This window comes from Hemitrygon akajei, chromosome 1, assembly GCF_048418815.1.
Source record: "Hemitrygon akajei chromosome 1, sHemAka1.3, whole genome shotgun sequence".
In the NCBI taxonomy this organism is placed as follows: Eukaryota; Metazoa; Chordata; class Chondrichthyes; order Myliobatiformes; family Dasyatidae; genus Hemitrygon; species Hemitrygon akajei.
This window is the reverse complement of record NC_133124.1, coordinates 48,386,031-48,413,593: the sequence shown is the minus strand read 5'-3', so window position 1 is coordinate 48,413,593 and position 27,563 is coordinate 48,386,031. Positions and strand designations below refer to the sequence as shown.

Below are 27,563 nucleotides of genomic sequence, written 5' to 3'. Positions count from 1 at the left end.
TAAAAGGGAAAGTGTGTGGAAAGTTAATTCTCAGCTCCCAAGATCACATTCACAAGATGGAAATGACCTAAAACTCAATTTTAAAGATTGGAAACATACACCCTACTCCTTTAGTGTGGAATAATCAGATTGAAAGTCCTGTGGTCATGAGAAAGGAAGCAAGGACTGAAAGATTATCAAGAATAAAAGCAATAATCATGTCAAAATGGATAGATGAAGTTTGCAATAATCCTAAGGCCTGCCCCAAGGAAGTAATAAACTGTTAATAGAAATATGGAAAAAAAGATAGCTTATTGTAGGACTTCACAAAACATGAAGAATGTTCTATTACATAAAATAAGCTACAAAATTATCTGGACTCTAATATAAGTAACCATTAAAATGTTAGAAAATCAGCAGTATTATCAGATGATCTAACGACATCCACAAAATGCAATTCCAAAAATATTATACTGCAATTTTGTATAACATTAATTAGACTACATTATAATCTAATGTAACCTATCAATGAAAAATGTATGTTGGCACTAATTCTGGCAGAAATAGGTTAAATATTATTGATAAGTTTGCATAATGTCAACATTTCAAAATTGTCCATATGAGCGACCCACTGCCACATATCCAATCCCCCAAAGTGAGCTCAGATTAGAATTAAACAATTTCCATACCAGAAGCACACCAACCAATCTCAGTTTATCCCAGCAACAGTTATCGGGGAAATACAACATGTATTATCTAGAACTTTAAATTTGACAAAGTGTTCCAAGGTACTTCAGAGCACTATATTTAAACAAAGTCTGAGGCTGAACCAGATAAAAGGATGTTGGCTCAGGTGTCAAAATGTTTAGATGGATTGATGGACTGCTTTATCAAGAAGTTAAATTGCATAATTGGGCTGCTTGAGAAGACTGGCACCTAGATGTTGATAGTGCTGAGAGTTATCAGCCAGGCTTGATTTGTGCCTTATTGATGGTGCAAAGATCTACACCAGTCAGCACGTGACAATCAACTCTATGCAGGATACTTAGGCTCTTCACAGCTCCAGTAGCAATGGTGTGTACATGGATGATGTAGCTGATTTCCTGATCAGAATGACACCCACAGCATTGATGGAGAGGGAGTCAACAATGATAAAGCTTCTGAATGTTAAGGTTTAGGTTCTCTCTTGTTCGAGATGGTCACTGCCCAACAATTTTCTACCGAGAATCTTATCAAACCATGTCTGAACTTTGTCCAGATTGTGCTTCATGCAGCTTTATTTACTGATAAGCTAGAAATGAAATTGAGGAAAGTGCAGTTATCAGCAAACACTCCCACTTCTAACTTTATGATGGAAAGAAAGTCTTTGATGAAGCAGATAAATATGGTTGAGCCTCAGGCACTACCTGGAGGATTTCCTACAGTAATGTTCCAAGGCTGAAGTGTTTGACCTCTGATAACCACATCTTCCTTTGTGGGAAATCACTCAAACCGCTGCAGAACTTTGATACCTTTGATGCACTTAACCACAGTTTTACAAAGGTTTCTTGATGTCGAGACCAGTTATTCTCACCATTCCCCTGGAATTCTGCACATTGGTCCATATATTGACAATGCATTAATGAAGCCAGGAGCTGAGTGATCTTTGTAAAACTCAGGCTAGGCAACTGTGCCTGTGCTATGTTACTGATGAGTAAATCCCTTTGATAGCACTGTCAATAATTTCGCTGATGATTGATAACTAATCAATGGGTAGTTATTAGTTGAATTCAATTTCTTTTGCTTTTTGTGAAAAGGGCACTCCTGTGATTTTCTTTTCCAAATTAAGTCAGAATAATGCAGATACTAGAAAACCGGACAAAGAAGCAGACAAGGCTGGAAATGCCGAATACAACATTTATGAAAAGTGACACAATCATAAAATTTTATAATGGATATTCAACCTGAAACAGAAGCTTTTCCTTTGATATTGCCTGATCTGTTGCGTACTTGTGAATGTGTTTTGTTTCAATTTTCCCATTTGTTAGTTAATGCCAGTGTTGTAACTGCATTGAAACCTTTGGCTGGAGGCAGTGTACAAGTGGATCGCTTCAGTGGTAGCCACACCATGTTTTCTTGCTCTGTAGCCTTTGCCTTATCTAATGACCTCAGTCATTACTTGATTTCACTTGCAGTGGATCGAATTGACTGGAGACGGGCTTGTGTGGTGTTGGGAATATCCAGTGGAAGCCAAGTCAGATCATCTAGACATCATTCCAGTTTTCGGTAAATCACTTTCTCGGTGGTCTTCATTACCTTCTCACGGATTTCTCCTTTCATATTTTCGGTCCTCATTCCAGCTAGATGGACACATCTTCCATCAAGATGTTATCACTTATTAACCAATGACATTTTTTTATTCGCTGGGTCTGCCTCATTTGTCCAGCTACCCCTGAATCACTTGCTAAGAAGACTCTTTAGTCACCTCCCCCTTGTACGAAACAGTGTCTTCTACATAACATAAGAAATAGGAGCAGGAGTAGGCCATCTGGCCCTTCAAGCCTGCTCCACCATTCAGTAAGATCGTGGCATCTGGCCATCAATTCAACTCCTCCTGCCTCCCTTTCCCCATAACTCTTAATTCCCCAACTATGCAAAAATCTATCCAACCTTGTCTTAAATATATTTACTGGCGCAGCCTCCACTGCTTCATTGGGCAGAGAATTCCACAGATTCACCACTCTCTGGGAAAAGCAGTCAGTCCCTCCTCATCTCCCTCCTAAATCTACTCCCCAAATCTTGAGGCTATGTCCCCTAGTTCTAGTCTCACCTACCAGTGGAAACAACTTTCCTGCCTCTATCTTATCTATCCCTTTCATGTGTTTCTATAAGATCTCCTCTCATTCTTCTGAATTATCTACTGAGCTATGCAAGCATGTGTAAATTTGAAAAAGAGTACTTCTCATTCTTCAAAACTTCAATACAGGTCCAATAAACCCTTCTCACAACATATGGTAAACCCAGTCCAGGGAATCTTTCAGTACTCTCTAAATAGTAAGTCCTTTTACTTTTTCCAGGGAAGCTGATGCAAATTATTCAAAAAATTCCTGGTATAATCTCTGCCTGACCAACTTGCAGTAAGATATAGTTCTTCCTGTACTCAAATTCCCTCTTAATAAAAAAAAAATACATCATTTGTTTTAATAATCATTACTCCACCAGCATGTTGGCTTCTGGTGACTTGTGCATAGACTTAACTGGGTCTGTAGGAACATCATCATTACCCAAATAGAAAATGCCTTATTTTTGTATTTCAAACACAGAGGGGTTAATTTGCAATTTTTTTTACATTTGTCATGTTCTTGCCCACTGACTTAGTGCATGTATCTGCCTGAAGTCTCTTTGGCTCCTCCTCCTTATTTACACTCCCACCTCGCTGTGTATCAACACAATTGGAAATGAGGTATTTGGTCCTCTGGCTAAATTGTTGATAGATCACAAATAACCTATGAAACCAGCAACAATCCCACTGATCACAGCCTGCAAACCTGAAAGAGTTACATTTATTTACACCCTTTGCTTTCTGTTCACAATCCATCTCAGTGTGCTCTAACTTTGTTGACTAGCCTGTTGTTTGGAATTTATCAAAAACCTGAAAATTCGAATACATCATATCCACAACTTCTCACTTATCTAGTCCATTAGTCACATACTGAAAGAACACCAGCAGGTTAGTCCAGTGCAATTTCTCTTTCATAGTATTGATAGTAGATAATCAGCCATGATCTCAGAATGGCAGTGCAGGCTCAAAGGGCCGAATGGTCTACTTCTGCACCTATTGTCTATAGTTCCATGCTAACTCTGCAACTTAGAGAAGTGACTCACAGCAATTACAACCCGCTGTTGAAGGTTAGACTGCTGCAACTGACTTGGAGCCCAGGTTTTCAAAGAGAATTGGAGAATATTACAACAATGTAGCAGCCTTTCTTCTAGTCAAGCCAGTGTTGGTATGAATGGCCAAAGCCAGGAGAATAATGACAGGATTGCCCCAGTTCATCCTCCTGTGTCCACTGCAGTCTTCTCAATTGGAAGTCGGTAGCTTTCCACCAACAACACTGAGGCCCTGAGTGAGCAATGTGGAGAAACATTCATTCAGCAAGGACATGGTTAATTCAACTTTTCTCTAGAAGTTCTTGCTCATCTCGGTCTGAGACATGGACTCTTACATAGGGGGAATTATCCATCCTGCATTTACTCTATCAAGCCCCCTAAAAGTATTTTATACCCGAATAAGATCATTTTTCCAAAGCTCATGATCTACGCCACATTCTTCTAAACTTCATTAAGTACAGATTGAATCCTTTCATTCTCTGACCCCTGTAACGTCGATTGTTCATTCCTCTTCATTAATTTGACTAATCTACTGAGTTCCACTAGCATTTTGTGTTTGTTCCTCTGGATTTCCAGCATCTGCAAAAATTTTTTGTTTAACATTTTCGCCCTTTTGTTTTATAGACTGATACTGTTTTCATTTGAGGAGAAATGTGCCTTTGACAGTCAGTCAAAGAATGAGCTTGAGACACTAAATGCTCATTAATATAAATATTTATTCCAATGACACATTTGATTCTTTTACCTGGCATCTTAAATGTGTGTCTTCTGGTTCTTGTCACTTAAATCAATGAGAATAGTTTCTCCCAATCTGCTCACTCACATTTTTCAAACTTATCCATGGCAAATAATTTCAGCTTTTCTAACTTTGTCTTGTAATGTGAGTCTCTCGTGCTTGGAGCCAAGTTAGTGAGGTTTTCCTGCACCCACTCCAAAGCCATGCAATGGTTAGATATGGATTTAACACTTTAGTTGTTGCAAATCAGTATTTTATGAAGGTTGGTCACTTTTTTTCTTTCTCTGTCTCTTTAGAACCTTATTTTCAGGATTATGCATTAGTTTTAAGATAATGAAGCAAAAGAATAGGACAAGTCCACAGGTTAGAGTCCTAAACAGGACCAGGGGTAAATTGGGGAAAATTAGGCAGGAGTTGGCAGAGGTCCATTGAGGGAGCCTATTCGAAAGGAAATAAACAGATGCCAGTTGGGAGGTTTGTTGAAATGTGATACAAAAATTAGCAGTATTTGCTATTGGAGTGCAGAGTAAACCTGACAAGTTTAGGAAACCCTGGCTGATGAGAGATATCGAGGCTCTGGTTAATAACAAAAGGAAGCAGAGATTGGGTATAGGAAGTTGTGGACAAATGAATCCCTTGAAGGCAATAAAAATATTAAGACTACTTGTTAAAGAGAAATCAGGAAGGCAGAGAGAGGGAGTATGAGATGGATCTGACAGGCAAAGTTAAGGAAAACCTCAAAAGGTTCTATAGATACAAAATATTATGAGTAAATGGGTGGTTAGGGAGAGATTTGGATGCATTAAAGATCAGCAGGGCCATAGGAGACAAATATGATTTTTAATGAATATTTCTCTTTTATGTTTGGTGAAGATAAAATCAGGTTGCTCAAGTGACAAGAGAAGCAAGTGCAAAATGTTTTGGAGTACATTCATATTACTAGGGAGGAGGTACTTTCAACCTTACAATTCATTAACCCAGTGCATTCTTTCACTTGGTGGGAGCCTAGAGAAGAAATTGTGGAGACCTTTAAGAAGATTTTTGCTTCATCGTTCACCATTGGTGAAATTTCCAAAGGTGAAAAGGTGATCAATATCATTCTGTTGTTTAAGAAGGGCAGCAAGACAAACTATAGACTGGTCAGCCTAATATCAGTAGTGGGGAAATTATTGAAGGGAATTATAAGGGACAGGATTGACCACTATTTGGTAAGCAGAGAAGATTAAAAGGTGTTAGCATGGATTTATGTATAGAAAGTCGTGTTTGGTGAGTACTTGGAGATGTAACTGAGAGGCTGGATGAGGGTAGGGCAGTGGATGTTGTTCATTTGGATTTCAGAAAGGTGTTTGGCAATGTTCCACATGGCAGGCTGGTGTGATAGTTTAGGTCCCAAGAAATCCAGTTAGGTAGATTCAAGATTGACTTGGAGGTAGGAAACAGAGGGTGGTGGTTGAAGATATTTTGTCAGAATGCAGGCCAGTGACTAGTGGTGTGCCACAGGGGTCTGTGTTGGGACCTTATTATTCATATACACCCTACTGGGGGTGGTGGTAGAGACAGATACATGAGGGAATCTTAGATATGTACTTGAGTGATAGAAAAAAAATAGAGAACTATGTAGGAGGGAAGGGTTATATTGATCTTAGAGTAGTTTGCTGAAGAGTTTGAGCAATGCTGTACTGTTCCATGTATCTGTCTTTACCACCACACTTGGTAACACGTTCCATACACCACCACTCTTTATACAGTTAAGTGTTGGTGCGTGGCCAAGTGGTTAAGGTGTTTGTCTAGTGATTTGAAGGTCACTAGTTCGAGCCTTGACTGAGGCTGCGTGTGTGTCCTTGAGCAAAGCACTTAACCACACATTGCTCTGCGATGACACCGGTGCCAAGCTGTATGGGTTGTAATGCCCTTCCCTTGGACAACATCGGTGGCATGGAGAGGGGAGACTTGCAGCTTGGGCAACTGCCGGTCTTCCATTAAAAAAAACCCTTGCCCAGGCTTGCGCCCTGGAAACTTTCCAAGACGCAAATCCATGGTCTATTGAGACTAACGGAGGCCTACTGGATACAGTTTAAAAAAAAATCTTCCTCTGAACCCTTCCCTCTGAAATCCTGCCTATACTATCCTCCCAACATCTTCAAATTATGCATTCTGTATTAGCCATTTTCACTCTGGGGAAAAAATCTTCAGGCTGTCCATCCTGTCTTTGTCTCTTAATAGTTAAAATACCTCTATTAAGTCTTTTTTTATCTTCATTTGCTCCCAGCTGACTTGACCGATGTTCATAAGGCATGTTTTCTAATCCAGGCAACATCCCAATAAATCTCCTCTTCTCCCTCTCTAAAGCTTCCATCCTATAATGAGGCAACTCAATACCCTGAGTGTCATTTTACCAGAGTTTAATAGAGATCATAAGACCATAAGATATAGGAGCAGAATTAGGCCATTTGTCCCATCGATACTGGTCCAGCATTTCATTGTGGCTGCACCAATTTTCCTCTCAGCATCAGTCTACTGCCTTCTCTCCGTATTCGTTCATGCCCTGACCAATTGAGTATCTATCGACCTCTGCCTTAAATATACATAAAGACTTGGCCTCAACAGCTACCTATGGCAAAGAATTGGACAGAAATATCACTCTCTGGATAAAGAAATCCTTCCTCATCTCCAAACTAAAAAGACAACCCTAGGTTGTGTCCGCTGGTCTTAGACTTTCCCATCGTAGGAAACAACCTCTCCACATCCTCTCGTTCAAGGCCTTTCACCACTTGATAGATTTCAATGAGGTCACCTATCATTCTTCTGAATTCCAGTGAATACAGGCCCAAAACCATCAAACGCTCTTTATATGACAGCCATTCAATCCTGCAATCATTTTCATAAACCTCCTTTGAACCCTCTCCAGTTTCAGCACATCCTTTCTAAGATAAGGAGCCCAAAACTGCTCACAATACTCCTAGTGAGGCCTCACCAGTGCATTATTGATTCTCAACATTACGTCCTTGCTTTTATATTCTAGTGCTCTTGAAATGAATGCTAACATTGCATTTGCCTTCCTCATCACAGACTCAACCTGCAACTTAGCCTTCAGGGAATCCTGCACAAGGACTCCCAAGTCCCTTTGCACCTCATTTTTTGTATTTCCTCTCCATTTAGAAAAATAGTCAACCCTTTCATTTCGCTGAGCAAAGTGTATGACCATACACTTCCTGAAAATGCATTCCATCTAACATTTCTTCGCCCATTCTCCTAATCTGTCTAAGCCCTTGTGTAGCTGCTTTACTTCCTCAAAACTACCTGCCTGAAATTACATTTCTTCATATTGTCTGCAATCTTTGCAACAAAAACATCAATTCCATCATCAAAATCATTGATAAATAATGTAAAAAGAATCGGTCCTAACAGACTCCAATAGTCACAGGCAGGAAATCAGAAAAGGCACCCTTTATTCCCACTCATTGTCTCCTGCTAATCAGCCTTTGCTTTTCTATGTTAGAATCTTACCTGTAATACCATGAGCTCGTAGCTTATTAAGCAGCCACATCTGTGGCACCTTGTCAAAAGCCTTCTGAAAATCCAAGTATTCAACATCAACTGATTCTCCTTTGTCCATCATGCTTGTTATTTCTTCGTATATTTCTGACAGATATGTCAGGCAAGATTTTCCCTTGAGGAAACCATCTGGTCCAGGTGATTATCTACCTTCAGACCTTTCAGTTTTCCAAAAACATTCTCTCTAGTAATGGAAACTTCACACACTTCATGACCTCTGACAGCATGGAACTTCCACCATACTGCTGGTGTCTTCCATATTGAAGACTAATGCAAAATACTTGTTCAGTTAACCACCATTTCCTTTACCCCCATTACTATCTCTCCAGCATCATTTTCCAGCAGTTCAATATCCTCTCACTTCTCTTTTACATTTCATGTATCTGAAGAAACTTTTGGTATCCCCTTTAATATTACTGGCTAGCTTACTTTTGTATTCCATCTTTATCTTCTTCATATGTTTTTTTAGTTGCCTTCTGTTGGTTTTTAAAATGTGCCAATCCCTAATTTCCCCCTAACTTTGCTCTATTATATGCTCTCTGTTTGGCTTTTATGTTGGCTTTGATTTCTCGTCAGCCACAGTTGTGTCATCTTGCCTTTAGAATGCTTCTTCCTCTTTCAGATGTATATATCCTATGCCTTATGAATCTCTTCCTGAAATTCCAGCCATTGCTGCCCTGCCATCATCCCTGCCAGTGTTCTTTTCCAATCAATTCTGGCCAGCTCCTCTCTCATGCCTCTGTAATTCCCTTTATTCTACTGTAATACTGATACATTTGACTTTAGCTTCTTCTCAAATTTCAGGACAAATTTGATGATATGATCACTTGCCCCAAAGGTACTTTTACCTTATGCTTTCTAATCTATTCTGGTTCATTACATATCACCCAAACCAGAATAGCTGATTCTCTAGTAGGCTCAATCATGAGCTGCTCTAAAAAGCCATCTCACAAGCACTCCAGAAATTCCTCCTCCTGGAGTCCACTACCATCCTGCTTGTTGGAAATCCCCATGACTATTGTAACATTGTCCTTTTGACATGCATTTTAGTCTCCCAATGTAATTTGTATACCCCATCCTTACCAATGTTTGGGGGTCTGGATACAACTCCCATCAGTGTCTCTACCCACAATGATTCAACACCCTGTGTCACCTCTTTCCAATGATTTGATCTGATTTTTTAACCAACAGAGCAATGCTGTCCCCTCTGCCTTCCTTCCTGTGTATCTTTGGGTATTAAACTCCCAGCTATAATCTTCTTTCAGCCAAGATTCGGTGATGCCTCATACATCATACCTGTCATTCTGCAACTGTGCCACAAGTTCACCTTCTTATTCTGCATTCAAATATATTATCTTCAGCCCTGTAATCACTCTTTTTGATTTTATCCACCTTTTACATTCTAACATCTGCTGTTGACAGCAGTTTTGCCCTATCAACAGCCTCTCCTCACTACAGAATGCTTCTGTTTGTAAACCAGCTACCTCATCTTCAGTACTATCATCCACTTCTCCTAAAATGCTCTTTCCCTTGCAATATACTCAGCTCAGGACACCAGTCACACCATGCTCAACCTTTTGATTCCTAACTTTGGGGTCTTACTAACATCTGCCTCCAAACCGCTTCACTAACTGTTCTGGCATTCTAGTTCTCATCCCAGTGCAAATCCTTAAAGCTCACTGTGTAGCATTAACAATTCTTCCTGCTAGGATATTATTCCCACTCCATTTCAGGTGCAAACTGTCCAGTCTGTACAGGTCCCACCTTCCCTGGAAGAGAGCCCATTGGTCCAGAATCTTATGCCCTCCCTTCTACAATAACTCCTGAGTCACTTATTAAACTATATAATCTTCCTATTTCTGGCCTCACTAATATGTGGCATGAGTAGCAATCCTGAGATCACAACCTTGGAGATCCTGCCCTTTAGCTTAGCACCTAACTCCCTGAACTCCCTATGCAGAATCTTGTCACTCATCCTACCCATGTCATTGGTACCTACATGGACGTCGACTTCTAGCTGTTCACCCGTCCACTTAAGAATGCTGAGGACTCTGAGATATCCCAGATCCTGGCACCCAGGAGACAAAGTGCCATCTGCCAATCTCATTCTTATCCACAGAGCATCGTGTCCATTCCCCTAACTGATGAATCCCCTATCACCTCAGCATCTTCTCCATCATAGAGGCAAACTCAGTGCCAGAAACCCAACCACTGTGACCGTCACCCCCCCCCCCCCCCCCCCCGCCCCATCAACAGTGTCCAAAGTGATAAACCGGTCGTTGGGGGGGATGCTTACAGGGCACTCTGCACCAACTCCTTAACCCTTTTCACCTTCCTGACTGTCATTCAATCTTTAGTCCTGCTCTTGGGTGTAACTACCTCTGTATATGTCCTATCTATCACCCCTTCAGCCTTCCAGGTGACCCAAAATTCATCCAGTTCCAGCTCCAACTCCTTAATGCAGGTTGTTAGAAGCTGCAGCTGGATGAACTTCTTGTAGTTGTCATCATAATCAGGTTTATTATCACCAGCCTGTGTCATCAGGGAGATTGGAGGTCTCCCTGCCTTCTCACATCCCACAAAGAGGATTATTTCCCTATCCTGCCTGGCAACTCTATTGTCCTAGCTGAGCAGATATAAAGGAGGGAAAGGGGGAAAAAAAACTTAACCTTCAAGTTTTCTTTGCTTTGCTTTCTCTGACTGAAGCCTCTCTTTGTTGAGGTCTCAAAGAGCTCAAGCCTCAAGATTACCACTGACTCCGTCCACTCAGACGGCAGCCACTGTACCAGTGGTAGCTGCACTTGCATCACCTTCCTTTAATTTGGCCATGCTAATCAATCCCAAACACCGGTTGGTTGCTGGTCAAAGCTCTTTATACATAAGTTACATGTACTGTACACATCAAATATATAGATAACAATGGTATAACAGTTTCTTGCTGTTATAAAAACACCTTAGTATAAAGCTTTTTATGTATCTTGCAATTATTAAATTAAGAAGAACTCACAGGGCTCTCAAATGTAACCAAGATACAGATAGTTAATTATAAATGATATCATGCATTGATATAGTAGATTGTGGATATTCTGCCTGACTGACCTGTTGATATTGGAAATATTGACAGCTAGTATATGCCACCAGGTGTTAATTTACCTAGAAATAAGTTTGTACCTATTGGCTTGATCGGGTGTCACTCTTGTGCTTCATTGAATGGTTAATGTTGCCTTCTGTTTCAAAAATCAAAATGAAAGGCTTGCTTAGAAGAATTTGCTATGACAATTAGAACAAATTATAAACATGTCCCTTTGGAGCAGATGCAACCAAATATTAATGACAAGATTGCTGCTGTGTTTCACAACACTGAATGCTTCAAAGTCAAAAGAAGGTATTTACTAACAAGCCAAACATTAGCAAGAAGCAGCTGCAGACTAGATAACTTGAAAAAATCTCTGCAATAATTAGGCACTGATGAGATTGAAAACATTTGCTCCACAGAAATCTATTTACTTCAAATGACTGATCCTCAGCACTGCCAGTGGCTTGGAATCATATTACTGAAAAAAATGGCTTTACAATCAATTTCCCTTATGCAAAACATAGACCTTGGAGAAGATAATGTCTTTCAGTGTTGGACTTATAACAGGTGTTGTGCGGTAACAATGGGGTATGCTCATATTAAATTATAACAGTACATTTCAGATCCAGTCCCAGAACATCCTTGGTTGCTTTTTTTGTAAGTTAAGAATGAAGAATGGGTTTAAATAAATAGAAAAGTCCTTTTGTGAATTACAATTAATATGCTATGATAATAAATGAATAATAACTCTGTCTTCATAGAATGTGTTCATAATATTGTGTCTCTCTCAGTCACTGTGTAAATTGAGATAGTGTTTCCTTCAACAGTTTTCTTATTCTCAAAGAATGGTTACCAGAAATATTCACATTTCGACAGTTAGCACATACTATTTGCTATCACTTTCATTTGCTGCTTTTTAGAATTGAATCATATTTACATTTCTTATTGCAAATTGTGATTTTTGGATGTATTGACCAGCTATGTCACAACAGAAGAATCCTTGTATTTAAATAGTTGCTCTGTGCTCTTCAATATGTACAGTAATGTTTAAAAGTCTCAGGCACTTGTATATAGCTAGGGTGCCTAAGACTTGTGCACACTATTGTAAGCTGTGTTTTTATACAATATTCTGCATAGGTTAGTTTTGATTGAATTTTAAGAACATGACGGAAAGACATCCATCTCCAGTCTTTCTTTATTTGTCCTTGAAATAGCAGTATCTGTAAGTCTCAAGTTTCTGTTAACATTTGTAAACATTTAGTAGATACAGTACTATACAAACGTGTTAAGCACCTTATCTATAGATATGTGCCTAAGACTTTTGCACAGGACTGTAAGCATCTTCTCATTTATATTCAACTCTTTTTTCTGATAACTGGAAATTAATTTAAAGATTCATTTTTTTATTTTTTCAGCAGTATGTCTATGCATCAAGGGATAAAATATGCAAACAAACTTACAATATTAATTATGCATGTCATCTTGTTTGTTATGTCTCAATTAAATGTGTACTGATCAGTCTGACATCTTTCACATTTTGCAGGCCAGCATTGCTCTCCGTGCTGTGGCACATGGATTTCAGGACTACGGCTGACGAGGTAGGTTCAATTCAAGCTTTCTGCTCACATTGTTAGATTAAATTAAAGAGGGAAACGTGCATGGCTTTTAAAGGACAGATTTCTGCATTGACCAATTCATCATTGAAATCTACTTTTCAGTACATTCTGAATGCTACTTCTACTGATTATATACTGGCTCTTTTACTTGGGGTGACAGCACTCATCAGAGGACTCAAGGAAAATAGCCCGCAAAGACCATGCACCCTCTGTGTCATGATTTCATCATTCTTAATGCTGGTAATTGATGTTTCAGTTCAGTGAGGTCTCTGGTAACCAGCACCAGTGAAATCAGCAAGTGAGATGAATGGTCAAATATTCTGAATATTCTCCCAACAACTAGCTTGGCAATTTAAAAAAAATGCAACTTCTAACTTGTTTTCATGCAAATGTTCCAATATCCATGTAGTTGTTTGAAGATATTTGAAAAGACAGTTAGAAGTTGCATTTTTTTAAAATCAATTTAACAGTTCCTTATGAAATAAAATAAATATTTTTTATCATTCAAAAGGCATAGCTGTCTGAAATGATTGTATGAGGGAATGACAATCTATACACGTCAAACCAGAATAGTTGCTTACCAGTACTGATGGATTATTAAAATACATTGTGCAATAATATGCAATGTTTTCATGCTTTTCCCCCCACAGAGAATGATTAGTAAAACTTGAAGATCATAATAGTTCACTGTTTTGATAAATATGATTGTAAAACAGCTAGAGAATGGGATCATGGGCAGTAATTTATTTTACTCAAGAATTTGCTCTGGTTTACTTGGTGAATAAATAGTTTTGTTATGACCATAATGAAAAAAAATCCAGCCCAACAGCTTGAAGTGCAACAAAGCTTTGGAATGATTTAATGTGCCATACTTCTGGAAACTTAATCAAAGTTCCAATTATTTTTGATGGCAGGAAATTTAAATTTCCATCCTAATTTATAAAAGGACAATAAAAATGACATAAAGAACAATCGGACCTGTAAGAAACAAACAACGTTTTAGAGACTTTTGGGTTTAATTAATTAATTTGTTGGGTTACAGTGCGGAGTAGGCCCTTCCAGCCCCATGCTGCCCAGCAATCCCCTGGTTTAATCCAAACCTACCCAGGGGTAGTTTATGATAACCAAGTAATCTACTAACTGATGCATCCTTGGACTGGGAGGAAACCGGAGCACCCGGAGGAAACCCAAGTGGTCACGTGGAGAATGTACAAACTCCTTACAGGGAATAGAATCAAGGTTGTTGGCACTGTAATTAGAAGAAATTATTTAAGTAGGTTCCAATTAACAGTGAATTCAATGGAGAGTTTCCATTGTGTTTTACAATACTGCTTGGTGTGCTTAATGTTCTTTTAGGTTTGAGGTCCCTTTTAAGTTCAATAGATTTAAATGACACTGTGAAGTTATTTAGAAGAATAATATCTCCATTAATTGCACCTTCCACAGTGTAGCACATGGGTTCCCAACCCTTTTATGCCATGAACCTTTAGCATTAACCAAGGGGTTTGTGGACCCCAGACTGGGTACCCCTGGTGTTGCACTTCATTAGTCTTTTACTGGAGTGTCAGCTTAAGTCCTGAGATCTAGTCCATGTGAAATCACAATCTTCTTACTTAGGTAGGATGCTACCAGTATGTGGGAGATACAAGGAAGATGGGCAATAACAACAATGGAAGTACATTTAGAGAGACAGAAGTTATGAAGCTTAATGGTAGGCAGTGATGACATTAAATATGATATTGGCTTCATTGAGGATTACAGCAAATGGCTTATCTAGTCCTTGCCAAAATTCAATGCTGCCTAGTCCCATCAACCTGCACCTGGACTATGGACATCCACACCCCTCACTTCCATATGGCTATTCAAACTTCCCTAAAATATTGCAATGTAACCCACATCCACCACTTCCAATGGCAGCATGTTCCACACTCTCAGCACCCTCTGAATTCTCCCTCATGTTCCCCTTAAAAATTTCACCTTTCACCCAAGACCTATAGTTCAAGTCTCACCCAACCTCAGTGCAAAAAGCTGGCTTGCATTTACCCTATCTATGCTCCTCATAATTTGTTTTATACCTCTTATTAAATCTCCGTTCATTCTCCTACGATCTTGGAAATAAAAGACCTAATCTATTTAATCTTTCCCTATAACTCAGGTCTTCAAGTCCAGGCAAGATCCTCATAAATTTTCTCTGCACACTTTCAACCTAATTGATATCTTTCCTGTAGGAAAGACTAAAACGGCACACAATGTTCCAAAGTAGGCCTCAACAATATTTTATACAACTTCAGCATAGCATCTCAACTCCTGTACTCTGACTTTATTCATAATCTGATTTACGAAGGCCAATGTGTCAAAATCTTTCTTTGCAAACATATCTGCCTGTCAGGAGAAGGTGATAATATGATACAAGTTTTTTCTTTTGTAAATGTATACATGCTAAAAGTAGAAGAATCCAGTTCACACACTATTTAAAATGAAGTAGGATATTATGGATGGCTGTTTTTCAACATAATATTCCAATTTATTTGTAGCCCTACATTACAATGCTTGCTGCATTGTTCCTCCCTCATTAATCACATGTTGTATCTTCACCAAACTTCCTCATTCCTTGTTGCCGAGCACATGAAATTCAATATTCTCATCCAAAATTCCTTCATGGTCTCATCTCAGATTGATTCATTGTCTCCTCCAGCATTCATCTTAAAATTTGTCCTCTGACAGGGATCTACAGGGCATAGTTACACCATGAATCAAAAATGCTCCTGTGATTTAAGCCTTAATTTTTGTTCTTCTTCCCCCTTAAACTTTAAAAGCTTAATCCAATGCTTCTATTTAATCAAGTTTTTAGTTTTCTTTGCTAACTCTCATGCTGCTGTACAGTAACTTTAATCTAGCAAATATATAATTTTCAAACTGGATGTCAGCTATATTCCCTGGTCAACACTTTGATTTAATTTGAAAAATCTGTATTTTGTTCATCTTTGTGTTTCAATTCAATTCACTTTGTCGTCAACTCTGTTGTCCCTCTACAAAATGCATTATTACTATACCTACTTGCCGTAATCCATTTTGGTTGAATGTAATCTAATTTCCAGTGGAAGACACTCTGCTCTGAGCTCTCATTCTTGTTGTTTGCCTCTGCTTTATGTCTTCTCTTCCCATTGTCGTATAGTTAATCAAAGCTCAGAACCTGCCCATTGTGATCATGCTCTAAGCAAATTTGGAAATTGTTTTCTGGTTAATTTATAGTTAACATTATCTATAGCTTATAAGAATTATTGAAAGTCACACCTAAAAAAAGTGAAGGAGAATCATGAAGGTGGAGTAAGAGAAATAAATGGAGAAATATGAATAATGTTGGACCATAATTGTGCTTCTATTTGCTGTTGACTAAGAAGTGCCATTGCTACTGCTATATTTTGAAGAAGGCACTAAGTGGAACATTAGAAGAAACCATAATGAATATAAAGTGAAATTGTAAGAGAAAGAGGGTTGATCAAGGGTACAGACAGAAACAACCTTGAGAAGGAAGCAAGCAGAAAAAAGAAAATGAGATTCTGAATAGAAATATTGCTGCTGAGTAAAATTATAGATCGCCCTACGACTTTATGGGGTGGTGTGTGCCACATATTCTACAGAATTTAAATTTTATTGTTACTCATTGACTCCTTTTCAGAGCTTTGAGAAAACACATCTTTCACTTTAGCCAGTCACTTGTCAATTGAACTGTAAGGATGGTAAAAACAATTTTACATGATGTAACCATGTGATACAGTTTTGATGGATAGAAGCAACCCTCCAATCAAAAGGTAGCAGTTTCCTTAGCAGTAAATGCATAACATACCTTTTTTTTTAATTAACAAAACTACATTAACAGGTAAACACATTTTCACTGGAGGCTTACATAAACTGAGCCGACAACTTCTGGTTTATACTAATTAATAATCACAAATACATGTAAAGGTATATTGACATGCAGCGTTTGTGTTCATTGTGCCTGAGGATACGTTGTGGGCAAGTGTTGCCACACTTTCTGTCACCAACGTAGCATGCGTACCATGTTCAGCAGAAAAACATAAGCAACAACAACAGCAGCAAAACAAGCCCCTTTCTTTCCTCCCACCCACCCACTCAAACGCACAGACACACCTCCAATCTCCAGTCCTTGTCCTGACCCACAGACATCAGGCCTATGATCCGGACATGTTGACCCAGAGTTTTGACCAGAAAGTTCAAGGTCAAGTTTTATTGTCATTCAACCATATCCGAATACCCGTGAATACAGTCAAATGAAACAGCATTACTCCAGGTCCAAGGTGCAAAACCCAGTACCAACAGCACAAGGCATATAAAGCTCATATAAAATAGTCACGCAGCAAAAATATTATCCAAGACCCCAAGTCCCATGAAAGTTGCAGGAATCTGCAGTTGAACACAATACAGCTTGTCTTCTGAGAAGCAAACACTGGGGACAGCACCAACTCCAGCTTGGACACCGCTTCACACCACCGCTAGTTACTCAGACACCTCTCCTGGGGGCTGTAAATAGGTGATACCGTCGCTTGACCGAGGCCATGCAGCTGCGCTGCTGTCGGCCCCTGCTGGCCGTCAATAGATCAGTGAAGTGGATTGTAGCATTCCACTGTAACAATGTCTGACAGGGTGTTGTAATCACAAGAAAAGTAGCTGACGATCACTCAGTGTTAGACTGCACACCGCTTTTGTGCACCAACTCCTCCAATGCTTCTCTGATGTAGGCAGAGGCACGATCTGCACCAAGTCCAGCTCCTTCACTTTCTCTGCCAATGACTAACATGCTGTACTTTAAGTTCTTAATGTTCAGAGGGTCCTGTGATCATAAAAAGTTACGATTAGAAAAGACAATATCAATTCTGGTTGACCCCAAGCTGCTGCGATTAAACGCGCCACCATCTTACCAGAATCTTATAGGGCCTCGACCTCCACAGTCACTGACTTTGATCTTTGCCCTTTGGGCTTTGACCTCTAATTTGAATCCAGGACTCACTGATCATAGGAATTTGAAATCCGGGCTTTGAACTTCAGACTTGCAAGAACCTCCGCCCCTGGAACTTGCTGACATGGGAGAACTCACTGAACCAGGACCCACTGGCCTCGGTCAGTGACCACAGGAATCGCTGGTCTTCATCTTCAACACTTGCCAACCTGACCTCTGTCTACAGGAATCACTGGTCACAGGTCACAAATCACAAACCACTCTGACATGGAGTCCAACCAGCCGTTCTTGCCCATGTCTCTTCAATATCTACCTCTGATGCTAAATTCCTATCTCCTCTGTACCTAAACCATATCTTCCCATGCTTAAACAAGCTTACAAAACAACCACATAAATGTGAGCCACAACTCAACAAACATCACAGTTTTTGTTGTAGTATTGTAAAAATTAAAATAAACATATTTCTGAAACAAAGATCACTGCTGAAGTTTGGTCATGAGTTCAATTTCAAGTTACAAAAACTTGGATGAGGGGGTATTGAGGACTATGGTGTGGGTTGATAGCACTAGGCAGAATAACAGTTCGGCACAGACTAGATGGGTAAAGGGCCTGTTTCTGTGCTGTAGTGCTCTATGACTCCAGGAATCTAAGGTTGTCAACTCAGTGAAAGAATCCCTTTGGTCTGCATAAAACTTGTTGGTTTCCCAGCACAGTGAGATGTTTATAAGGAAATGCTGCAGACTAACACAGTCCAGGTTGCTACCTGAAGAACACACTGGTTATGCTCATGCAAAGGATCGGTGAGAAGAACCGCAGTACGGGCTCTTTCCACTACCACACCACACATGGAAGGACAGGGTTGGGATGGGGATGCCCTTCAAACATTGAAAGTGGTTTCACAGACACAAGAGACAGAGATTCTGCAGATGCTGGAAATCATGAGCAACACACACAACATTCTGGAGGAACTCAGCAGGTCAGGCAACATCTATGGAGGGCAATAAACAGTTGACACTTGAGGCTGAAACCGGTCATCAGGACTGGAAAGGAAGGGGACAGATGCCACAATAGGAAGGAGGAAGGTGGAGAAGGAATATCCACTGACAGGTGATAGGTGAGTCCAGGTGGGGGCGGGGGGGGGGGGGAATGATGTGAGAAACTGGGAAATACTTTATTTAAATTTATAGACTTACATTCATGATAACATTCAAAACAGCATTTCTGACATATAACCAAATCTGTCAGCTTATATACACTATATTCAATATATTTGCAAGTACATTTAAAATTTAAATATTAAATACTTCTGTAGATAGCTAGCGAAACACTACCAAGTGCGACAAACCCATGAAAACTTGGATCACCTTCTAATGAAGCAGTGAACCTCTTGTGCTTTCTTAGTTTATGGATTTTCCTCCAAAGTCATATTTTTACTTTTTTTTTGTTTCTTTGGACTTTCAGAAATTTGAATCTGCCTTAGTGCATCGTTGCTTTTCATCAACATGGCTCAGATGGTTGCTTAGCATTTCAATGATTCATAAGAAAGGTATTCCATTCCATTTAAATTAGCCAGTGCTTAACCCATATGATATCATAGAAGTTTATCAGCTAGCTGCACTGTATTCTGTCCTCAATTCAATCCAATTATTTCAGTAATTCATTGTCCTTGAAGAATACTACAGGCACTACAATGGCTCCCACATTTTGTCATAGGGTTTAAGGAATCCAATATAACAATTGTTTTAATTTCAAGAAATGTCTTTTGTTTATCCACACTTTTGAAAGTTTTCACACTCTCTCTGTCTTACTTTCTTTAGTGTGGGAGATTGTGTGCCTATGAGTTCTTCTGAGATGGTCTTAATATTTGAGTTTTACCATGCATATCTGAATAAATGGGTAAACAGAACTCCAAGTTAAAAAAAAAACACAAAAGAAAAACTACAAATGTTGGAATCTTGGAAACAAACAAAATGCTGAAGCAATTCAACAAGTCAGGCAGCACCTGTTATGGGAAATAGATAGTCAGTATGTTTGTGGCATAAGTGCACTGAATTGCAAGCATGGTATAAAATTCTTACAAGATGTAACTACGTGACAGTCTCTTAAGGTAGTAATGTTATTTACTACCTCACAAATGACCAAACTGCCTGTCCCTTCAGTCACCTCATGTCCCAACTGTGGAAGAATCTACTGTTTCCTCATTAGTTATTGCAGAACCCACAAAACTGGGGCGGAAATTAGTCATCCGCAATCCAAAGGAATTTAATTTTTTTCTCTAACAGAAATAAAATATTTTACTTCACAATTAGACAGTTTTACTTTGTATCTGACTCCTCCAACATACAGTATTTTGTTTTCAGAACTAACAATGGGAATTTGCATCAGACTTCACTGTGGAAGACACTAGCAGTATGCCTGATGCTGTAGTGTATGAAGGAAAAGAAGTGGGTGCAGTTTCTATTACAAGAGAGAAGGTGCTCAAAAATCTAAAAGACCTAAACGTACATAGGTCACCTGGACCAGATGAACTACAGCCTAGGGTTCTGAAAGAGATAGCATTAGAGACTGTAGTGGCATTAGAAATGATCTTTCAAAAATCATTGGACTCTGGCATGGTGCCAGAGGACTGGAAAATTGCAAATGTCACTCCACTCTTTAAGAAAGGAGGGAGGCAGCAGAAAGGAAATTATAGACCAGTTAGCCTGACCTCAGTGGTTGGGAAAACTACTTGGTGACATAGGACAAGATAGTACAAAGCCAGCATGGTTTCCTTCAGGGAAAATTCTGCCTGACGAACCTGTTGGAATTCTTTGAGGAGATTACAAATAGGATAGATAAAGGGGATGCAGTGGATGTTATATATTTGGTCTTTGAAAAGGCCTTTGACAAGGTGTCACCCATGAGGCTGCTTACCAAGTTAAGAGCCTATGCTATTACAGGAAAGTTACTAACATGGTTAGAGCATATTGGCTGATTGGTAGGAGGCAGGGAGCAGGACTAATAGGATCCTTTTCTGGTTGGTTACCAGTGACTAGTGGTGTTCTGTGGGGGACAGTGTTGGGACCACTTCTTTTTTTATGCTATACATAAATGATTTAGATGATAGAATAGATGGCTTTGTTGCCAAGTTTGCAGACGATACAAAGATTGGTGGACGGGTAGGTAGTGTTGAGGAAACTGGTAGGATGCAGAAGGACTTAGACAGATTAGGAGAATGGACAGGAAAGTGGCAAATAAAATACAATGTAGGAAAATGCATGTTCATGCACTTAGGTAGTAGCAATAAATGTGTGGACTATTTTCTAAACGGAGAAAATCCAAAAACCTGAGATGCAAAGTATCTATGGAGTCCTTGGGCGGAACACCCTAAAGGTTAACTTGTGGGTCGAGTCGGTGGTGAGGAAGGCAAATGCCATGTTAGCATTCATTTCAAGTGGTCTAGAATACAAGAGGAAGGATCTGATGCTGAGGCTTTATAAGGTACTGGTGAGACCTCACCTTGAGTATTGTGAACAGTTTTGAGCCCCTCATCTTAGAAAAGACATGCTGGCATTGGAGAGAGTCCAGAGAAAGTTCACAAGGATGATTCCATGAATGAAAGGGTTATCGTACAAAGAATATTTGATGGCTCTGGGGCTGTACTCGCTGGAATTCAGAAGGATGGGGGAGAGGGGGGAGATCTTATTGAAACCTTTCGAATATTGACAGGCCTAGACAGAGTAGAGGTGGAAAGGGTGTTTCCCATGGTGGGAGAGTCTAGGACAAGAGGGCAGAGCCTCAGAATAGAGGGGTACCCTTTCAAAACAGAGATGCAGCGAAATTTCTTTAGCCAAAGGATGGGGAATTTACGGAATTTGTTGCCATGTGCAGCTGTGCAGGCCAGGTCGTTGGGTGTATTTAAGGAAAAGATTGAAAGGTTCTTGATTGGACATGGCATCAAAGGTTATGGGGAGAAGGCTGGGAACTGGGGTTGAGGTGGAGGGAAAAAAGGATCAGGCATGATTGAATGATGGAGCTGACTCATTGGGCCAGATGGCCTAATTCTGTTCCTATGTCATATGGACTTGTGGTCATATGGTCGAAAAGAAAAAAGTTACAATAAGATATTGCTTCAGATTTCCATTCCATTTTGAGAAAAGAGATGCTTCCAGATATTGTGCCAAATATCTTCTCTATTTACCTGATGAAATCAGTCAGTCTCTTTGTACCTTTTTATTAGTCAAGCCATTGTAGAAGATTGAAATGTTATGTTGCAGGTGGCAGGGTGGTTGTGAAGCTGTACTTGGAATACTATGTACAATTTTGGGATATCACTAAACAGGAAAAGTGTGCAGAGAAGATTTATGAGGATGCTGCAGGAACCTGAGGGCCTGAATTATAGGGAAAAGTTAGGTAAGCTAAGACTTTATTCCTTGGAATATAGAATATTGAGAGGCATAAAATCATGAGGGGTATACATAGGGCAAATAGATATAGTATTTTTCCCCAGGAAATAAGAGCTAAAATCCGGCAAAGGATAAAAGCAAATAGTAATAAAGAACTTAAGCAACTTAAAAAAAACATTTAAACATCTTTAAGTATTTGTAGTCTGGTCACTAGGTCAGCAAGTTGTTTACTATATACTGAACTGTCTTTTGTTTACCTGTGCTGCAACCATTTTGAATTATATTTTATTAACTTGTTTATGGTAATGCTTTGGTTTATGTGCTGTGTGTAATATATGTTGTTTGTGTGCACCGTGGTCCACAGAAATGTTGTTTTGTTTGGTTGTATATATGGACAGTCAGATGACAATGAACTTGAAGTTTCACACAAGGCTCTCACAGCCATTCTCTTCCACTCAAGACTATTTGTGCCTTCTCTGAACTAGCACAGGCTTCTTTAGTAAGTTGGACTGTGAGTATAATATATGTCCAAATTGCTTTTTCTATGCTGAACTTTTAGAGAACTTTGCTGGTGGAGTGCAGTTCAAGACTACTTAACGTCATTTCTAATGCACACAAGTAAAAGAGAATGAAATAATTATTATTCTGGATCCAGAGCACTGCAAACAAGTCACAATAAGATAAAGCATGCAATAATAAAAAAAATACATAAAATAGCTTGCATGTCAATTGATTGTATGTCATTATGTGGCACTAGACATAGAAATGTCTGTACATAATAGATAGATAGATAGATAGATAGATACTTTATTCATCCCCATGGGGAAATTCAACATTTTTTCCAATGTCCCATACACTTGTTGTAGCAAAAACTCATTACATACAATACTTAACTCAGTAATAATATGATATGCATCTAAATCACTAACTCAAAAAGCATTAATAATAGCTTTAAAAAAAAGTTCTTAAGTCCTGGCAGTTGAATTGTAAAGCCTAATGGCATTGGGGAGTATTGACCTCTTCATCCTGTCTGAGGAGCATTGCATCGACAGTAACCTGTCGCTGAAACTGCTTCTCTGTCTCTGGATGGTGCTATGTAGAGGATGTTCAGGGTTTTCCATAATTGACCGTAGCCTACTCAGCGCCCTTCGCTCAGCTACCGATGTTAAACTCTCCAGTACTTTGCCCACGACAGAGCCCGCCTTCCTTATCAGCTTATTAAGACGTGAGGCGTCCTTCTTCTTAATGCTTCCTCCCCAACACGCCACCACAAAGAAGAAATATGGCCGACAGGAAATAATGAAGTGGTGGAGGAGGGGTGCGGAGGGTGGATTAGTGGATAGAGGTGTTAATCAGCCTTACTGCATGGGGAAGATAACTCCTTTTCAGTATGTTGGCCCTGATGTGGATGCCATGTTGTCTCCTCCATAATGGGAGTAAGACAGACAGTCCATGAACAGGGTGGGTGGGATCCTTCATGATGTTACTGGTCCTTTCCTGGGCAAGCCCTGTGTGTTCCAGATTTATGTCTATACAGTATGCCAGGAAATCCTGAAATCAGAGACCGTTATAAAGGGTAATGTTTTTTGTGGTGTGGACATTTCCTGGCAAAAGCTGGTTAAGCTTCCAGCAAAACATCTTTTATAATTAGTTTCAGATCAACCAGAACCTTATCGTCATTGAGGTTGAAAGTGTCACCAGATCTATTGGAAAAGATGGGTCAGGAGGCATCAGCTCTCATGAAACTGATCAAACAGAATGGATCTTAGCACTACTGTCCCTTCAAAATATTTTTTTCACCAGCCTGATCTTAATCTGGCAGAAAGCCAAATTGAATAAAGCTTATAATGCAATACATCAAACATATCCATGGTACGAAATGTTATCATATTTATTCAGAAAACCATATGAAAAATGGAAATGTTTTCTCCAGAATTGATTGTTTTCCTCAATCGCCTGCGGTTTGTCTCAGTCTTTACTGTGACTGGAAGATTGCCTTTTTGCCTCATTATCCTTGGCAAAACATTCTAAATACACCCTGGCAAGAACACTGCTTCTGCCTGTGTCTCCTAATTTTATTCAAGGATAGACAACAGCATGAAGCTGTAAATGCAATTTTATGAAAGGGTCATTTTTGTTCAATATAAATATATTTTAACGGCAGTGATTTTACTTCAGATACTAAATTTGTGGAACACAGGAAAAATTCTATTTTTTCTTTGCTTAGCTTCTCACTCAGTTTATCTGCACCAAGTAAGTAATGAAATTGGTATATATTTTTAGCAGTCAGTTGTTTCTTTAAAAATTATTTGACAGAATAGACCAACTTTTGTGGGTTATAAATAATCTGAGAACATTTATCTCCATTAATGAAGTAAAGCATTCAAAAATTCAACATCTTTGGCAGAGAATCAGTTGCCTGTGATTTTTTTCTGCAGTTGTTGTTTGCAGTTATATATTGCCATTGATTGGTTGATGTGCATTTATTTCATATCAAATGAACTACTGGAATTTAAGAAAGCTATTGCAGTATATTTTTTGACAATTACTGTAAGCGAATAACACTGATGGAGGGGGATTTTAAGCAAACCGGGAATTATCTTTTTACAAGCTGCAGTATTATGATTAACTGAAGTTCATACCCTTTTGCAATATTCAAGGATTGGATATTTAACTGAAGAGCTGGATGTATATGAGAGGACAGAAACAATGAGGTAGTTAATTCAAACAGAGTGTATATTTTGAGGGTTGAATTCCCAGTATGTAGCTACAGTATGTTTGGTGTGTGTGCATGCCATAAACTGAAAATTAATTGAAAATTGCATAAATACTTGTCATGTGTGAATTTAACAGATTCATTTGAATGTGGCTATTTAAATGATTGATTATAGAAAGTAAAATAATATTTTAATCTAATGCCGTGGTTGTATAAAAGAATAAGCAACCCTGAAAAAGTAAAACAATGTTCTTGTCAGTGAACTATGATGTCCAGATATATTGATTTGTTACATTTGCCTAGGCTACTTCCTTTGCAGCGCTGGACAGATATCTTAATTGCTACCACTAGTTATGTCACTGAAACACCACTTTAGTGAATCAAAAGGGACATTATTTTCCTGATTGATTAAATTTTTCTGCTAAAGAGTAGATTGTATTTAATGAAAAAAATATATATATATTTCCTATTTACAAACTGAACATCGTTTCAATGAGTTTATTAATTTGTTTTATGTTATACTGTGGTCTGTGATGTAGTCATTTTTTCATAATGGAGAGCCAAATGAGAGTGCAAGGTTATACTGTTGGTTTTTGTTTATTTTATACCCCTAATTTGTGCTACAAAGCCAAAATACTGAAATCATTAATAAAATCAGAAAATGCTGGAAATAGCCAGCAGAACAGTGAACATATATGGAGAGAGAAACAGAGTTAACACTTCAGGTTCTGAAGAAAAATTATGAATGTGAAAGGTTAACCTGACTTTCTTTGAATAGCACTGTGGATCAATATTTAGTTGTCAACCCTTTGCTGTCTTTATGTCCCTTGACTATTAAATCTTAATAGTGATTCTTCTTTCTATCTAGTATAAATTGATTGGATTTTCCAATTCATTTACAGAAAATAAGGAGTGGAATAGGCAGTCATCGGACATTTTCTCATATAGTAACTTTGTTAAAGTACTTATATTTAGTTATTTCATTATAAAACACAAAACTGCAGTATAGAAAACTTTTTTTTTCTCGCCAGCATTGTTAATTGGTCCTGCTTTCATTCTTTTCTGTTCAAAAACAGATTGTAGTGCCTTTCTTGTAATTTTACTATACCATGTTGTAGGGGGCACCTGTTTAATTCTTGGGTTTATTAATAGTAAATCCAATTATTGTATCTCTTAACCACTTTGAACAACAATTTTTAGCTGAGATCGAGATTGCATGTATATCAAGTGTAGGGAGATCAGGCATTGCTGTGACCATGCTGATAACAGACTCACAGAACCCATAATTAGGAAGGTATCAATTTCACCCTTATCTCTTGTGTACAAAGAATTGGCTATGAATAAAAGTGATCCGTTCTTTTAAAGGAGGGAAGAGCAGGGAGTAGTATGGTGTGAAATTTCAGAATTCAGCTTAAGTGTACTGTATCAAATGTTCCATGCTCCAAACTATGTTTAAGACCATTTAGTGAGCTATAATTATTAACAGATATCTTGCTGTGGGAGATATTGTTTGGCTGGCAGGTCAGGCTTAAATGTGCAGCAATCTTGGAGAAGAATAATGATAATAGAATCCTTATAAAACGTTTCTGGACATTTTAGAGAAAACATGCATTGGGAGATTTCACTCATTAATTATTCAATAAATAAAAATCCTGTATGACAAATTGGACTGAAGGGCCTGTTCCAGTGCTATACAGTTCTGTGATTCTCTATCATGCTTTTCTCAGGCAAGATGCCTGTGTCTAGACAAAGTGCTTTCACCTGAACCATCCACTTTCCACTTCTCTGTATTGATGATGTCTGATATGCTGAATTCTTCTAGCAGTATTTTTTACACCTTATTCCAGCATCTGCAGTCTCTTGTGTCTCCAAGCCACATATGTTTTTCAGTCAAAGCCTTGCATAGGTTGTACAAACCTGTTATTCTTCCATACAAATTGCAGAACATGACTATCATTCATTAATTTTGAAAGTGCTGCCAGGAAACAAAATGAGTAGGGCAGATTACCTGCCACCCCTGTGCATCAATGGTGGTGAGATGGAGATGGTTAAGAGCCTCAAGTTCCTAGGTACAAACATCAATAGTAGCTTGTCCTGGTCCAATCATGTAAATACTATGTGAAGAAAGCACTCCAATGCCTGTAGTTCCCTAGAAGTCATAGGGAACTTAGCATGGCTCCTTTGACCCTCACAAGTTTATATAGATACATCATTGGAAGTATCTTATCCGGATGTATATGACAACTGCTCTGTCCAAGACTGCAAGAAAATGCAAGTTTTGGACACATCACAAAAAGCATCGCTGTTACACCACCATCAAGAATGCGTACCATGCCATCCCACACCTGCAATGAGGTAAGTCCAATCAACTGCTTGTACTTCTACTTCCGGCATACAGACTGAGACTGAGGACCCCAACTCCACAAGAGAGTTGGAGGAGACACTTAAGGGACTACTTTGAATCTGCTTTGAATCGTATTCAGGGACTGAATCTTCGGAACTGAATGTTTATGCCACAGTTGTCACAAGCTTCATCAAGACCTGCACGGATGAGTGTATGGCTTCAAGAACATAGCAGACATGCCCAGACGTGAACGAACCAGGAGATTTTCCACCTGCTAAGGTCTAGATCTGTGACATTCCAGACTGATG

At 39.0% G+C, this 27,563-nt stretch overlaps 1 protein-coding gene across 6 annotated transcripts in view; it reads left to right on the top strand.

The window, feature by feature from the left end:
- Positions 1-27,563, top strand: part of sntg1 (syntrophin, gamma 1) — a 435,268-nt gene that overhangs the window by 299,255 nt on the left and 108,450 nt on the right. For all 6 annotated transcript variants that reach the window (XM_073042629.1, XM_073042607.1, XM_073042638.1 and 3 more), the window contains one exon: positions 12,760-12,814. In XM_073042629.1, the coding sequence (XP_072898730.1) occupies positions 12,788-12,814 (27 nt within the window). In that variant the 5' untranslated portion in view covers positions 12,760-12,787. The remainder of the gene's footprint in view (positions 1-12,759; positions 12,815-27,563) is intronic.